Source organism: Coregonus lavaretus (genome assembly GCF_964263955.1).
Source record: "Coregonus lavaretus genome assembly, chromosome: 5".
NCBI classification, from domain to species: Eukaryota; Metazoa; Chordata; class Actinopteri; order Salmoniformes; family Salmonidae; genus Coregonus; species Coregonus lavaretus.
The window spans coordinates 65,919,799-65,937,772 of record NC_139992.1 but is presented as its reverse complement, the minus strand read 5'-3'; the positions used below and the strand labels follow the sequence as shown (position 1 = coordinate 65,937,772).

Genomic DNA, 17,974 nt, shown 5'->3' with positions numbered 1-17,974 from the left:
GTAAACAAACCCTCAGAGCTGAGCCAGTTGCCTATGAAGAGCTTGTTCATTTCCATCCTAGCAACATGACAAAGAACATTTGTAGTTACAAGTTAGCATTACCTAAGTTATAGGATCTCTATACCTAAAACTATCCAGGACGAATCCCCCAAATTAATTGGCCGCGTTCGACATTGCCGCTGACTTGAAAGGCGAGTCGAGACTGACTGATCTACAAATCACTTTGCATCATAAATAACTACTCAATATGATTTGTAGATCAGTCGGTCACAATTTATCCATGATACAAAACAGTTTTGATGCTCTCGAACACGGCCAATGAGGGAGTTTGATTAGACTGAACCTGGGTAAACCGGGCTACGGCCCGTTACGTCACCGGGCAAAAGCGGTGAGGGAGGAGTGCCCACCTCAAGACGAGCATGACCTGGCCATAATGTCCACAAAACAGTATGATGAATCGTTCAGAAACATAAAACATGTATTTTCTATAAAATATGTTACATTTTTCAAAGTAGTTTTCCTTGGGAAGGCAGGTAAAGCGATATGAGTTTTCTATAAAGAGCAAACACTTTTGCATGTGGAAACACTGAATCCTAACTCATTACTCCACGTGCTTGGCATACATCACTTTTGTTTTCAGCCGTCTTCGCCGTCGGCTTTGACCGGGGCACCCGGCTCACCCCGGGAGGCAGCCCGGTTTTAAAACGAATGCAGTCAATGCTAACCCGGTTCCCCTCCCTCTTTATTGCTGATCATTACCCCGTCAATCCACTGTCTGTATTGGATGTACTTCCTTTTACCAATGGGAGCTGCTCCTGCTCTACACAAACATATATTTTGGAGTAAACATTTTCAGTAACAATCAGAAGTAACAATTGGAAGACAAATTAATAGGATATATTGAAACAAATGACTTTGAAGATAAAAAAATATATTAGTAGCTTATTATTTTATATTCTTTCCATACAGTGAAATGTGTCAAGACCAGAAAAATTGGAAGCATAACAGAAATTCAGCATATCTTTGAAAATGTGTTATATTTGAACCTTTCTTTGAGTCTCCTTTTGTACATAAATGATACCGGTAACCTCTGCTGAAGGAAAACAATTACAGCAGTGACCGCTGACACAGCCTTTGCAGTGTTTTTCTTATGGATCTTCCTCACAAAACCAAAAGCTTTCAGGAATGATTGGAGCGACAGTACAGCATGGCCTGTATAGGCCTATCTCCTTACCAGAGACTGGCCAGGAAGGCCAGGAAGTGAGATTAATCATACAGTAGCAATTTCCTCAGAGCACATGAGAATTCCAGTTATTTGTCTCAACACACTGACACTGACCTTCCCTCACACAGAGTTGAGATTGACGCATACAATGAAGACGTGACACATGTCCTCTTGCGACAGAGGGGAAACGTATTTATGTGGTCCGTTACAGCTGCAAATGACATGTACAGAAGCCTCAGGAAAAGGAAATTGGAGATAAATGGGGTAGAATCATGTCAATCCAACCGAGTAATATAACTCTGACAATGCAATTTATCATTAACCTTTTGTCTGTTTTATTTCTCATCTTGTGCACTGTTTTGTAAGTAATATATGGAGGCAATCTAATCAATATACCAGGACTCACTGCTCTAGTCTGTCCTTAGAATGCCTGAACAGGCCTTACTGTTGATTAGACATTCTGTTGAGTTGGACTTACAGTGTGTTTGGCATTAGCACATTCACAGCCCTGAGGGTGAGGGCAGTGAAGAGATGATCATCAACACCATGTCCTGGTCATGGTGTTAACATGCATGTCCCTGTCTCAGCCAGTGTGAGTGGTGACAGGAGGGAGGCTACAGGGATGGGGGCTTGGAGAGGGCTGTGGCCAGGCCTGGGTGGGTAGTTGATGGGAGGGAGGATAAATGGACGGGGGCTTGGAGAGGGGCCTTGGACTGGCAGATGGGTCTTCCTGGTCTCCTGCAGGGTGTGGTGCCACCCGATGGGAAACCGTGAGGAACCAGATCCATGCTGCAGCTGTCTGTGGCCTGCAGCCACCTGCGTCTACTGTTACCTCCACCTCAGCAAACTAACCATTCTGCCCCTTTGTCTGTCTGCAGGTAATATCAGCACAGCAGCTCTCCAAGATGAGCGATCTCAACAAAGGTGTAATGATTGTGTAGTGATGTGTCGTCTATGAAATAACCATGTCTTCAGTTCCATTGAAAAACGTGGCCTTTACACAGGGAGAGTACAAAGAGCTCTTTATCTTTCAGGGTTCTGGCAAGGTCTATCTCATTGGAAAGTGAAATAAGAGTGTTATCTTTCTATGTGACCATTGTTTATGATCTATTACATTCAACAGTCTGATGACTTTGAATGGATGGGTGTCTATGATTGCTCTTTCTGTCTTCACTCACACAGGGTTTGATCTAAAATGGCTGCTTGGTCTCAGGTCCTGGAGGGCTCCTGATGATAATAACAGGATATTCGTGTTTGTTGATATTTTTAGATGAGATGTCTACTGGACATATTAGCTAAGTAGGTTCATGTGAGTTACCAATCAGTCTTGTCCATTGCTAACTTGTGTTCATTTTAATAAAAAATATTTGTACAAGTTTAAACCATTCAGGCTGGCTGTTAAACCCCCAAAGAATCTCTGGAATTTCTGAAGAATTTCTGGAGTGGATATGCAGCAGACATCGCGTCTATGTTCCCTGTTGATTTTGTCTTGTTTATTAACGCAGTGTCTCTAGTCTTCTTTTGTCTAGAGCTGTGACTTTCGCATACCCCACTGAGCTCTCTGCCATTCCAGCTCTCACCAACATTCTTCTCACTTCTTAACGTCTCGCGCCTTGTTTATTTTTCACTGGGAGTTTTGGATTAATTAATGAGACAATAATGTTATTCATCATTTGAGTGGTGGTAGGCCGATAAGTAAGGATTTGGCTATACAACCTAAGAATGAGTGGAATTTACTGTGCTTCTTATTTACATCCAATTGGTCAGTAATTTCAGTTGAATATATATCTAATATATGTTCCTGTGTGACTGTGACATATTTATACTGTAATTTATCAAATATAAAGAGGCACTCTGCAAGCTTTCAGGCAGCATGTTATCGAACTGGGTTGCAATCACTGAAATCTGTACAATTTATGTACTTATGGCACCATCTAGAGGACTTCATGGGTTATTCTGTAAATCATTGTCCTCCTGGGGCCCAACTCCTTTATCAAAACAAAACCAAATAAAACCACTTCTCGCTTATTTAACATTTAGTTGTTTCCTTCTCCATAATCTATAATACAATTCTATAGAATGAAATACATGTACAATGATATTCTTCAACTTCCCAATAATGTTAGCTATGCAATATCATGGTGCATTAAAAATGCTAAAGGAAGTTGCTGTATAATCATTTGTTTTGACAAGCTTCAAACATACACTGAACTTTGGAAGCCTACTTTTTGAGGGAACATGTAAGTTCAGGCACTGGCAGTGGTGGACTTACCATTAGGCAACTAAGGCAATTGCCTGGGGCCTCACATCATCAGGGTGCCTCGTGAACTTGGCATAATTACAATAGTTTAATAATACATAATTTCTCTTATCCTGTCTTCCTCCTCCGCTTGAGGCCCTCTTCTGCTTGTGAGTAATCTCCGCTGTGCACTATTAAGCAAATGGATCGGTTTCTGTTTTCTTCCTCCGAATTTGGCTCTAGCTTTTGAACGGTTGGGGATATTAGCTTTTACGACCCCATAACTGAAAACTAATACCTGGAGTGGATATGCGGCAGACATCGCGTCTATGTTCCCTGTTGATTTTGTCTTGTTATTTCCCTCTATGATGCTCAAAAGCCGTGCAAGACACGTTAGAAGGGACTGTGACAAAATTGCATCTAGCGGAGGCGCATAAAGATGGCGGCCCCATGCACTTTCCACAATTTCCTTGTTTGCTAAGTTCGCTGTATTGTACATTGCTCTCTGCTACTCTTTTTTTGTATTATCATTAGCACAGTATACATCAGGGCTGGCTCCAGGCATAAGCAACATAAGCAGAACTCAGTTGGGGTCTCAACTTACTGTTGAGGGTTAGAATAGTAGAATACACAAAGTGCAAGTTAAAAATGTGGCTGTGCATCAGCATTTTTTTTTTAAACTGCACAAATATATCTCTGTCCCATGGCAAAATGAGTTGTATGAAATGTGTTATAAAATTGCAACATTTTCTCTCCACCCCATGGCAATGTGTAGAACTGAAGGAAATTAACTTTAAAACATAAATTTTTCTCTCTGCCATCAAGAGGGAGGCCACAACCAAAAATTGCCCGCTTGGTGGGTTGGTCCCCTAACCAAATCTCGCTTAGGGCCCCCAAAAGGCTTGGGCCAGCCCTGGTATACATTATCCCAAGTGCTCAGCATATGTGGGAACTCCTTCAAGACTGTTGGAAAAGCATTCCAGGTGACTACCTCATGAAGCTGGTTGAGAGAATGCCAAGAGTGTGAAAAGCTGTCATCAATGCAAAGGGTGGCTACTTTGAAGAATATAAAATATATTTTGATTTGTTTAACACTTTTTTGGTTACTACATGATTCCATATGTGTTATTTCATAGTTTTGATGTCTTCACTATTATTCTACAATGTACGGTCGTGGTCAAAAGTTTTGAGAATGACACAAGTATTGGTCTTCACAAAGTTTGCTGCTTCAGTGTTTTTAGATATTTTTGTCAGATGTTACTATGCTATACTGAAGTATAATTACAAGCATTCCATAAGGCTTTTATTGACAATTACATTAAGTTTATGCAAAGAGTCAATATTTGCAGTGTTGACCCTTCTTTTTCAAGACCTCTGCAATCCGCCCTGGCATGCTGTCAATTAACTTCTGGGCCACATCCTGACTGATGGCAGCCCATTCTTGCATAATCAATGCTTGGAGTTTGTCAGAATTTGTGGGTTTTTGTTTGTCCACCAGCCTCTTGAGGATTGACCACAAGTTCTCAATGAGATTAAGGTCTGGAGAGTTTCCTGGCCATGGACCCAAAATGTCGATGTTTTGTTCCCCGAGCCACTTAGTTATCACTTTTGCCTTATGGAAAGGTGCTCCATCATGCTGGAAGACGCATTGTTTGTCAGCAAACTGTTCTTGGATGCTTGGGAGAAGTTGCTCTCGGAGGATGTGTTGGTACCATTGTTTATTCATGGCTGTGTTCTTAGGCAAAATTGTGAGTGAGCCCACTCCCTTTGCTGAGAAGCAACCCCACACATGAATGGTCTCAGGATGCTTTACTGTTGGCATGACACAGGACTGATGGTAGCGCTCGCCTTGTCTTCTCCGGACAAGCTTTTTTCCGGATGCCCCAAACAATCGCAAAGGGGATTCATCAGAGAAAATGACTTTACCCCAGTCCTCAGCAGTCCAATCCCTGTACCTTTTGCAGAATATCAGTCTGTCCCTGATGTTTTTCCTGGAGAGAAGTGGCTTCCTCGCTGCCCTTCTTGACACCAAGCCATCCTCTAAAAGTATTCGCCTCACTCTGCGTGCAGATGCACTCAGACCTGCCTGCTGCCATTCCTGAGCAAGCTCTGCACTGGTGGTGCCCCGATCCCGCAGCTGAATCAACTTTAGGAGACGGTCCTGGCTCTTGCTGGACATTCTTGGGCGCCCTGAAGCCTTCTTCACAACAATTGAAACTCTCTCCTTGAAGTTCTTGATGATCCGATAAATGGTTGATTTAGGTGCAATCTTACTAGCAGCAATATCCTTGCCTGTGAAGCCCTTTTTGTGCAAAGCAATGACGACGGCATGTGTTGCCTTGCAGGTAACCATGGTTAACAGAGGAAGAACAATGATTTCAAGCACTACCCTCCTTTTAAAGCTTCCAGTCTGTTATTCTAACTCAATCAGCATGACAGAGTGATCTCCAGCCTTGTCCTCGTCAACACTCTCACCTGTGTTAACGAGAGAATCACTGACATGATGTCAGCTGGTCCTTTTGTGGCAGGGCTGAAATGCAGTGGAAATGTTTTTTGGGGATTAAATTCATTTTCATGGCAAAGAGGGACTTATTTGCAATTAATTGCAATTCATCTGATCACTCTTCATAACATTCTGGAGTATATGCAAATTGCCATCATAAAAACTGAGGCAGCAGACTTTGTGAAAATTAATATTTGTGTCATTCTCAAATCTTTTGACCACGACTGTAGAAAAAAAACCTTGAATGAGTAGATGTGTCCAAACGTTTGACTGGTACTGTAGGTATTGTCCAGAATTTACACATCATGAATCCCTAAATTGAAAGTGTGAAAACCGAATCATTTTGAAAAATATTCTACCAATTTTGCACAACTCTTAGGGCAACAGATATCCATGATCTTTGTCAAAATTGCTCAAGCTCAGTAAATCTGGTTGGGAATCATTGATGGACAGCAATATTCAAACCTTGTCTCTGATTTTTCAAGCTAATCTAAGTCAGGACTGAGACTGGACCACTCAGGAACACAACACCTTCTGGTGTGTCTTAAAATGTTTGTAATTGTCCCGCTGAAAAATAAAACTCTATCCCAGGGTTAGATTTTCAGAAGACTGAGGGTTTTCTCTAACTTTGTACCTGGGCTTTGCTCCTTTCATATTAGTTTTTTATCCTGAAAAACTCCCAAGTCCCTGCTAGTGATGCTGCCACCACAATAGTATATTTAATTTTAAGGCAGCAAAATGTGAAGACTGTGCAAGCGACTGTATATATTTTAAAACAACTGCCCTTCTTTTGGCCCGCCAATTGCTTTTGACAAACAAATCGGTCTTGAGAAAAATCTGTGCAGCCCTCTGTTGAATTTTTTTATTCCGGTGTGGCCCTCCAGCCAAAATTATTGCCCACCCCTATTCTATGTGGTGATGCAAAGACCTTTACTACTGAAGGGCATTTCAAGTCTTTTCTGTTAGCATTTTCATTCTGCTTCCTTTGTTCAGCAGCCCTTGGCCTCTTCCTGGGGCCTCCAAATCCACCCCTGGGCACTGGGGTGAGTATTTACCACTATTTAAAGTGGGATTTCATTTCAATGTGAGATGCTGCAACGTGGTCTCAGGGCAATTTGTATTATTCTGTACGTGAAGCTCCATTTAGTATGATATGTTACGCTATTAGGTTACATTATGATTGGCATAGCAGTCGTACAATCATACGAATTAAAGGACGTATAATATCATACGTCCCCATGCGACTCGAACACGCAACCTTTGCATTGCTAGACGGTCGCGGATTACCAACCTACCTACTACTTTAGTTTCTGTCTAAAGTAACTAGACCATTAATAGGTATCATACATCTAGGAGGTTACCAAGTCCCCGGATCTAGGTTGGGCTCTGAGTACAGTTGATTGATTGAGGATTATTGTCCCCCACAATGAAATCGGGGTGGGGACTGTGGATCTGTCTCCATCTGTTAGTTTGTTAGTCACATGCGATATCTCAGACAGCACTGACATGATTTTGACAAAACTTGGGTGAATGATGCGTCTGGCCACAGAAATTACACTGACTGGCCCAAGGTGGGAGCTATAGTAATTAACTGAAATGTGTTAGTCACATGTGATATCTCAATTGGCCCAAGGGGTGGGGCGCTGCAGCATCTTGTGGGACGACATGTTTACTGTTGCCTTGCTTTTTGTTTAGTTTTGTATGTTGTTTTCGGAAGTTAGAGGGTGTTAAAAGTTGTAGTTTTCCCATTTCCCCCTTTAGTTTTTTGAGTACAGTAGTGGGCGGCCACAGAGATACTTTTGAGGAGATAGGAAACTCCATTGGAATCGTATTAAAACCCACTGTGTACGTTTCCCGTTCGTAATATCTCTGGCGGCAATACAACTTTTCAGGATGTAGTCCGCCCTAAAACCACACCGAAGAAGAATAACATTTTGGAGCCATGATTTGGAGCTCGCGAACATGGAGTCACTAAAGAAACGTCATCTTCGCCCCTTATATTTATGCAATTTCCTTTTTGTTGTTGTTTGTTGGCAATCTACTCTAGCTGGTGGTAAGTCGAGATAGTATATTTATTTTAATCAGAATTGTATTGTTTAAAACCGGATGCGAAATGCTCTTTACTCATCGGTATTGCCCGAGAAAGCTGGAAGTTGTTATGGTTTCATTTTAAACGAGTTTCCTACTGAGCAACAGTGTAACAGTTTACTATTGCGCTGTGCACGATAATATTTCCTGTTTTTACAGGACTTCATATTTTCAGTCTGATTACATGCCAAATTTGCTAGTATTTATTAGAAATGCAGAAAGCTGCCCTCGTGACTTGGCTTGTAACCAAGTTCGGACATCACGAGGTATAAGGTTGAAACAAACAATAATGTGACCCTAAATTCCAAAGGAAGCAGGAAGTGTGTAGTCTTAAAGCCACACTCTGTAAAATGTGCTTAGGCTATTCTCAAAGTGGGCCCACATACAACATTTTAATGAATTTTTTTTCAAGTTTTATTTGTCACAGGGTCAGTGCCAGTACCAAATTTACAATTTGCAGGGATACTGGAGTATTTGAAGTAGAAATGTACATTTAGGCAGGGATTAGGAGAAAGTGACTAGCAGAATAAATAATAATAACAATAATAATAATAATAGTAAACAGGATGGCAGCAGCATAAGTGGTGGTGTGTGTGTGTGTGTGTGTGTGTGTGTGTGTGTGTGTATATATAAGTGTGTGGGTGTTAGTGTATGAGTGTGTGTGAGTGCAAGAATGTCAGTGTAGGTGTGATAGATGGTTGGATATACATGTAAACAGGGCTGAAAAGTGACTAGTAGCAGGAATATATAAATACTTATGGTAATATATACATGTCAACAGGAGTAATAGTGATCACATAGCACTTGATTTCTAAATGACAATTTAATACAATTGCACTAACATCATTAAGGTATCTGTAACTGAAATTCAAGGGGCATATTTAATTAGTTTAAATTACTGGAAAAATTCCAGACTGTGGCTTTAAAAGTACTTCATGTTTTAAGTAAATGCATGTCTAACATGCTGACCAAACCGGCGCAGCGCGTGTGCCATCGTGCGCCTGTTGATTTTCATGACACACAGGTTAAAATACCAGAACCAACTATATTAATTTGGGGACAGGTCGAAACACACATGAAACATTCATGGAAATTTTGCTAGCTTGCTGTTAGTAGATAATTTGTCCTGGGAGATAAACATTGGGTTGTATTTTTACCTGAAGTATATATGGTCCTTTTTTTTGCTGGATCATTGTAGAATTTTTAGTCACACAAAATCGTGTGTTCTCTACTCCGACAATTAATCTACAGATAAAAAGGGAAACCTAGTGAGTTTTTTATTTTCTTTGATTAATCTCTCGTCGTTCATTCTTCTTCTGTGGATTTTATATGGCGGTTGGCAACCAACTTTAAGGTGCATTACCGCCACCAACTGGATCATATTTTAGCGCCTGGCTACACAGATGCCTGCGAGCAATTTGGATTAAATGATTGAATAACATGTATGTGTACATTTATTTTGAAATGCTCGCGCATGCAACACAGGTGGTTTGGTCAGCATGTAACCCTTATTCATGACTCCAATTCCATTTCATTACATTGAGCCATTGGACATCCCCTTTAGCCTTGTTAGGCAGATGCCCTGTCTAGGCACTAAAGTCTCTCCAGCCTAACAAAGTCAAACATACATCCATGTTTGCCAGTCACATCCCAACTGATAAAACAGTCACTTGCATGACTAGTTTGTGCAGGTTGTTGGAAATTAAGTTGGACCAGGGACGCCTAACTTTGTTTGAAAGTGGGGGTTGAGGCTATAGTGGTTTTGTCTCATGATTAACTCTCTGCACAGACTGTCCTGCAGATGGGCGCACCTGGGTGCCTTTCGGACAAAGATGCTACCACTTCGTCCATGGAGAAGAAGATGTGGCTAAAAGCTATACGATTGAAGCTGCGAAAACCATCTGCTCAGGATATGGTACTCAGAAGCCCCCGATAGGAAGTTGACTTTTTATCCCATTATGTTGCACCTTTCTTATTATTTATTAGATGAAAGGCTATCATTTAATTGAACCATTTCAAACTACTCTCAATGTTTTTGTTTTCAATTGCCACAGCTTGTCCTGTGTTGTCTCTTTTAGAACTGTTGAGTGTCCAAAGTGCAGAGGAGAATAATTTCATCATCAACTACAGTCCGCAGGTGTGGAAAGGCAACATACACGTGTGGTTGGGCATGTATTATGACAGTGACGGTAAGTACTTTTAGGTGTACTAGAAAATAATGACACCTCCGTATTATGAATGTTACTTTGCCACATCACGTGGTTGTACAGTATAATGCGGTCACTTTACCCACTGCCATAATCCATATTAAAGTAGGCCTTGGGATCAGTGTTTGTAAGATTTGTAACATAATGAGTATTGTGAGTACATTTCTTATTTATTTGCTAATATGGTCCATCATGTCTTGTACACTCTGTGACAGTAGTGCCAACACTTCCTGGAAAGGGTTTTGGTTTTGTCAAGCATGGATAATGCAGCTGTCCCATTCGGAACGGCACAATGTCAGGAAATCCTGTTTTTATGAAGCTCTGTTGCAGGAGGATAAAAAAAGAAACTCAAAGAGACTGTGATTCACACCCAGATATTAACGGCTTTCATGTGGAAAAAAGCAGACACCACTGGCAGGGTTGTTTTGACTATGTGTATAACTTCTCTCTGACAATATTTCTTTGGGTTATGAAAGGAAGGTGAAATTAACAGAGAGCGAGAGAATAAGTGGTCATTGCTATTTTTCTAAATTTGATGTCTTGGTTTATTTGTCTGATTAAGATGAGGCCTTTAAGTGGCAAGATGAAACAGGTCTGAGCTTTAAGAACTGGGGGAATAGCTCCAGCGAGTCTGAATTCATTCCCATGGACACCTGTGTGGCCATGCACAGCAGCACAGGGGAGTGGGAGAAAGTCAGCTGTGTCGAAGACCCGGAGAATGGAGTGGTCTGTGAAACTGCTGAAAGTAAGGCCTTATTTTTATCAGCATTTGTGAACCATAACCTTTCTACTCTTAAGAGACGGGACACACCATAACGAACGTTGGCCGTGCGTAGTGAGCGGCCGTCAAATAGCCTCTGACCACCGAACATCGGCTGTCATTTTCTTTTAATTTCCCAGCAATTCCACATTTTGAATCGCAGGTGATCTACGTTATGGTGTGTCCCGCTTCTAATAGCCCAGTTGACATAAATCCACTGCAGCAATATGTTGTTTTGTCAGTTTGATTAACAAGTGGTTCCAGATTTATGTTCATTTTTATTTCCGAGTTATTTTTAGTCATGTTCCTTTCTTCTTCAGAAGCAGAGAAGGATCGCAAACCTGGTAAGTGAAGCAAAGCCGTTTTCCTTTATTTTGTTCTTAGATAGCCATACAGTCATAGAAATAGAATGAATAGAACAGGTGTCCCAGCCCATTCTATTCATTATATTTCTATGCATACAGTAAGCTGACCTATCCCTGCATTGTTTTTTGCCTGCTCAGCTACCAGTCCACTGCTTTCAGCTCTGGTAATTCTCAGTGTGGTCGGCATCATGGGGATCTCTGCAGTCTTTTGGTTCCTGCACCAGAAGCACCAATACGGTACTGTCCTCACGTCATTCGAGTACCACCCCCCATTCAGGTCTCCCAGCTCTGACGAGGCCTGCCTAGTGGAGACAGAGGACGTTGATGACATGGCTTAGTGGAAGTCCTCTTAGATTCTGCTGTGTGGAGTCACTCTTTGAGGAGAGGACTTGGAGAGAAAAAGGTGACCTTAATTGAGACGGGTTCCATTGTCCAGAAGAGATGATTTGACAGATAAAAGGACATACTGCTATGGAATGACACATAGCAACACTTTTACCACCAACTAGAGCCACAGTCTGCTTAGGTCCTTTGCCTGTCTGAATGGGCTCCCATATGGATATTGGGTCAGTCTGCTTTTCTGAAGATTTATTATTTGAATCCTGAATGTTTGTGTTCGCCAAACAGGATCCTAATGAAAGTGTGTTTTCAGAAAACTTTCCTTCAGAAAATCTGGTTTCATAGTTCAGGATGCCCTAAAGTCCATTACTGTGAATGTAGACCATTATCCATTTGCTTGCAGTTACAATGAATTCAATATTGAATTGTGAGAATCGCTGTTTTCAATCTTCAAAGACGTTCGGTCTCCTGTTGTTTTATCTGCATACAATTTGTGATCTTTGCACCGCATGGCGAGTCTGAGATAAGTTATCATTATCAAACATCTTTATGTTATTTTGCCCTTGTAAGTGCTCATACTTTTCAATGATTTAATCTCTTCCCCTAGTGTCCAGGCTTTAAATGTCTTGGTTCTCGATAAGAGATAAATACAAGTAATGGAAATTACAGAGGGATAATCCATTATTCATATCTCAAACATACAGATTAAGGCTTGTAAAATATGGCATAGCCAGATTCAACCAGTGTTTATTTTCTCAACAAGGAATCTCAGCAGTCCTGTGTTCCATTGTTTGTATGCTGCTGTAACACAACTTTGTTCAAAGCATTCTTTAAGATGGTTATTATCAATGTATGGACAAGCTTTTACAGATGATTACATTTATAATAGATATGATTATTTGTGTATTAGTCTGTAATGACGTGCATAAACTTCTATTCATGGGAGAAAAGATTTTAGAGTGAGGATTGTTTGCCTTTGACCTGAACCATCTCCTTGTTCCGACTTCCTGAATAATCATAATTTATTTTTACAAAGCTATTAATCCAAATTCTAATTGACTAATATGAATATGGTCAGTGTTTTTACTAATGCATTAGTGATACAGTTTGTTACAGTTTGTGGAGTGGGCCTAAAATGGTATATTGACAGAACTACACCCCCATAAGGTCTTTGAATGTCTGTGAAAGCTTTTCCTAAATACTGTGCGATGCGATATTCATTTAATTAGGCTTTAGCTAAGCCCTGCTTGTTACTCAAAATACATTTTGGAAATCACCTGTGAGTTATGGGCCTGCCTGTTCTTTTTTGATTGACTTGTGTGAGCATCTCATCTTGTGGGCAAACATTGTTGCATTGTGCCTGTTTTGAGATTTCATAATAGATGATATTGCAGTCCAAGTAGTTGCTGTTCGTTGCTTCTTTGACAACAAGTCTGACAATTCGCAGTTGTCATACAAACACAGAACAAGTCGACATGGTTAACAATGTTACATTAATGGAATCTTAAAGTAATCCCTCATTTAGCTGTGTTTACACAAGCAGCCCAATTCTGATATTTTTCTCACTAATTGGTATTTTTTATCAATCAGATCAGCTCTGAAAAAGATTGGCTGTGAAAAGATCTGATGTGATTGGTCAAAAGACCAATTAGTGGAAAAAAAGATCAGAATTAGTTATTGGTTTGACATTCCTTCCCTATACCCCCTTGGCAAAGTTTACCAGATTTTGCAACCCTACCTAACCCAAAAGTGCAACACTTGCAAAGCCTGAAGCAAACAATTGATGCCAACCATATCAGCATTATTCTGTCCATTCCTGAGATCTTTATAGAACATTACAGCTAAATATACATCTGTCAATGCATAATTAAAAAGGACCTGATGAATTAGGACACCAGATTGAGGACAGTCTAATTACTCCTTAAGGCATATAGATTATAAGTCACTGTCAAGTATGAGATGTGTCACACCCACCCTCCGACTGACTACATGTCCTGGCTCTGCTATGGCACTAGAGGGTCGTATTCATTAGGTACCAAACGGGAAAAAAACTAACTGAAACAGGGAGAGCTCAATTTCAATTTGTCCAATAAGAAACACTTGCTTTCCTTTTCTGCTGCAAAGCGTTTTGATACGGTTTGCACTAATGAATATGACAGTTTTCCCTGTTCCCCTTCTTAGGGTTAGGCTATCTATATTTTACTCTCAGAAAGTACATTTTCCAGATGGAAGTTATGTACATTTTGGTCATTCAGCCCTTCAGTAAGGGTACATTAGTGATGTACCCAGTTACATATTCATAACATCTGATATCTCACAGGGTAAAGTAATCTTGCTGTCTAAATGTATGCACTCACTAACTGTAAGTCGCTCTGGATAAGAGCGTCTGCTAAATTACTAAAATGTAAATGCAAATGTAGGAGATACACTACATGACCAAAAGTATGTGGACACCTGCTCGTCGAACATCTCATTCCAAAATCATGGCCATTAATATGGAGTTGGTCCCCCCTTTGCTGCTATAACAGCCTCCACTCTTCTGGGAAGGCTTTCCACTAGATGTTGGAACAATGCTGTGGGGATTTGCTTCCATTCAGCCATGAGCATTAGTGAGGTCGGGCACTGATGTTGGGTGATTAGGCCTGGCTCACAGTCAGCGTTCCAATTCATCCCAAAGGTGTTCGATGGGGTTGAGGTCAGGGCTCTGTGCAGGCCAGTCAAGTTCTTCCACACTGATCTCGACAAACCATTTCTGTATGGATCTTGCTTTGTGCACGGGGGCATTGTCATGCTGAAACAGGAAAGGGCTTTCCCCAAACTGTTGCCACAAAGTTGGAAGCACAGAATCGTCTAGAATGTCATTGTATGTTGGCACTATGCATTCGGGCAGGTAGCGTTCTCCTGGCATTCGCCAAACCCAGATTCATCCATCAGACTGCCAGATGGTGAAGCATGATTAATCACTCCAGAGAACGCGTTTCCACTGCTCCAGAGTCCAATAGTGGCGAGCTTTACACCACTCCAGCCGACGCTTGGCGTTGCGCATGGTGATCTTAGGCTTGTGTGTGGCTGCTCGGCCATGGAAACCCAGTTCATGAAGCTCCCGACGAACAGTTATTGTGCTGATGTTGCTTCCAGAGGCAGTTTGGAAATCGGTAGTGAGGGTTACAACCGAGGACAGACGATTTTTATGGTCTCATTCTGTGAGCTTGTGTGGCCTACCACTTTGCGGCTGAGCCGTTGTTGCTCCTAGACGTTTCTGCTTCACAATAACAGCACTTATAGTTGACCGTGGCAGCTCTAGCAGGGAATAAATTTGACGAACTGACTTGTTGGAAAGGTGGCATCCTATGACGGTGCCACATTGAAAGTCACTGAGCTCTTCAGTAAGGCCATTCTACTGACAATGTTTGTCTATGGAGATTGCATGGCTGTGTGCTCGATTTTATACACCTGTCAGCAACGGGTGTGGCTGAAATAGCCGAATCCATTCATTTGAAGGGGTGTCCACATACGTTTGGCCATGTAGTGTATGTAACTCTCATAATATAACAGGAGACATTCCCAGTGATTTAGGAGCTTGGCCACTAGGCGGGACAGTAGATCACATTTTCTCACATTTTCAGCCTGTACTTTCCAGGAACAGCAACAGAAACAGATTGCATGAACACCTTCAGGTAATCATGCATTGTGTATGGGTTGGTTTTCTATGTTTAAAAAATCTTGATAATTGTCTAATCTATTGGAAGAATAATTCGATTAATTCAAGTAGACATTATGATAACGAAGTGTTAATATATCGTATGGAATTTGATTAAGATAAACATTCCTGGCTGCTATCTGTTCAGTTTGATTGATGGCACGTTTGCGCCTGTTGTGAGCAAAACTGTTACAGGATTGGTTTTAAAGTCTGACAAAACCCAAAAGTCAATCCATTTCACTATAAGTGGTCTACAGAGTGAACACAAATTCAAATGCTTCGTTTTTCATCATGACTGAGTAGGGTATGTCCACAGTGTAGATTAAACATAGATATCTCATTCTGGTTGAAAGTTCAGTTTTGTAGGAAGACTACCAGTAAACTATTCGCACAGATGAAATGGCAACAAAGAACAACAAATGATGAGGTCAGGTGAAAAACAAGGCCCAGTGAATGTCAGGACTCCCACTATATACCTCTTAGGAAAAGGTAGATTTCAGTCCTTTAGTTTATTGGGCATTTTCCTCAGAGCTCTTCAAGTTACTTTGTGCCTATTCGCTTGGAAATGTACACGACAAAATGTATACTTCTTGGTATGGAGGCACTGTGGATATGTTTCAATGTTATGAATGCATATTCTTCAGACAAAATACATTTAAACAGAATATTATGTTTACAAAATTGTCTGTATATCTCGTTCTAATCATGACCCTTTGTGGCTTGTAGATGAGTCAAATTGAAACGGTCAGTCTGATCTTTTTTGCCAAGGGGTTACATACAACAATAATCCAGCCTAGAAATAGTGTTCAGACAGAGTTTAGAAATGAGCTTGTCTGGATGGGAATTCAGCAGATGTGTTGTAATCACAGAGGAATGCTTTGTGACATATCTACTTCAGCCCAATTTTCCCAGGACCCAAAAGTCTGTCTCACCCTCCTCGCTCTGGACAAGGCAGCCATGAATATGCAACAAAGCATAATTTAGTAGATAGGAATACAATAGCAGCTTGCTGTGAATGCAGTTGTCCATGAAAGGAACCATGAACGACACTTTTAGAATGGGTTTGAGTTTGGAAGAAAATGCTATTTGCACCCAACCCGAGAGCTTAAGCTCAGCTTTGTTTGGAGCTGAGAGAACATTCAAATGGTTATACAAACCCATTGTAGCGACTGTAGAAATATGACAATCCATTTTACTCAATTTGCTTTGTCTTTGGTGGCCATAATAATACCATATCAATTCAACCATTAAACCATTTATTATAGAAGTGGTCACAAAATTAAACACAGTTCACCCAGTTTTGTATATACCAGTTCAGCAATAAAATATCAAACAAATATTTATCTCCAGTATGTAGTGCAAGGCCAGTTTTTCTAAAATGGCTGTTTGTTTTTATGCCCAGAAGTGATTATCATAATTAATTGTAGTGTTAATGTGGGCAAAAAAATGCCTCGCTTTAGGTTTTTTGAAAATGATGGGACCTGCTTACATTATAATTACCTTGTCTAGCGTGGTCCTTTATTTTTCCAGACAGATCTGTGCTTTTGTGTTTCATCATGGTTTTCTGCTTCTTCCCCTATACAAGTGTTGCTGTTTCATCTCAAGATGGATTGTTTCTGGAGAGCATATATTACAGAGAGGCTGTTGCCATTATGATTATGGCTGTAATGGCCTATTTTTGATCAAATAACACTGAAGGCATTTCATTCACACGTCTGCCTTGCCACAGCCTGGAGGAAGATGGGTTTTGCACTGACCTGAAATTGCTAATTAAAAGGGACAGTGGTATGCATACGTAAATAAGATATGACACAGAGTGGCAGTTGGCATGAAAATTGGATGCACAGAGCCACTGCTGTTCACCAGGGGTTATCAAGTAATGATCAAGTAATATGTGTATTGCTGCATTCATTTGTGAACAAACAATGCTAAACTCACTACATATATGCCAACAATTACTCTGAAATGTTCAATAGTTCATGCATCGCTAATAACGATACATGTATTTACAATTTCTCAAATGTTTCATGTAATCATTTAGGCTCTAACAACTGGTAAAACACTCCTGAAATACTTCCCGGAATCTCATGTGTTCAGACATCTACTCTGAGATATGTGACTGTTATCTAACTGAAAAGCAATGCTGTCATCCAAACCATTATTTTCCTCAGTTTCAGGTTTTACCCCAGACAAATCCAGCTTTCTTTTCAAACTCATTCTTTCATTAGATTTCAACTCTCTCTTTATTATTCTCTATTCATCCCCCTCTCTTGCCTTTTCAAACTAAGGTGCCTGTAGACAGAAGTGAGGAGCATCTGTTTCCCATGTTATGGAAGGCTCATGTTTCTCCTCCATTCACTGTCTTCCTTGAACATGCTTCAATTAACAGAGGAAAAACAAAGGCCAATATTTACATGGCGTCCCCTGCAGAGGCATTTTATAAGAAAGTCTATCCTGAGCCACAATTAGTGTGTGTAAATAAGTCTTGTGATCTGATATTTAATAAGTGCTAGTTATCAATGTATGGATGAATGTTGCTTCCTTGATA

The 17,974-nt window shown here is 40.7% G+C and overlaps 1 protein-coding gene across 1 annotated transcript; it reads left to right on the top strand.

The window, feature by feature from the left end:
• Positions 1-7,604: 7,604 nt before the first annotated feature.
• LOC311129618 (CD302 antigen-like) lies at positions 7,605-13,009 on the top strand. The gene is made up of 6 exons (XM_084161964.1): positions 7,605-8,020; positions 9,845-9,970; positions 10,134-10,244; positions 10,825-11,007; positions 11,343-11,366; positions 11,526-13,009. Exons 1-6 carry the CDS (start codon positions 7,930-7,932, stop codon positions 11,723-11,725), a joined length of 735 nt encoding a protein of 244 aa, XP_084018090.1. The 5' UTR covers positions 7,605-7,929; the 3' UTR covers positions 11,726-13,009.
• The last annotated feature ends 4,965 nt before the right edge of the window (positions 13,010-17,974 follow it).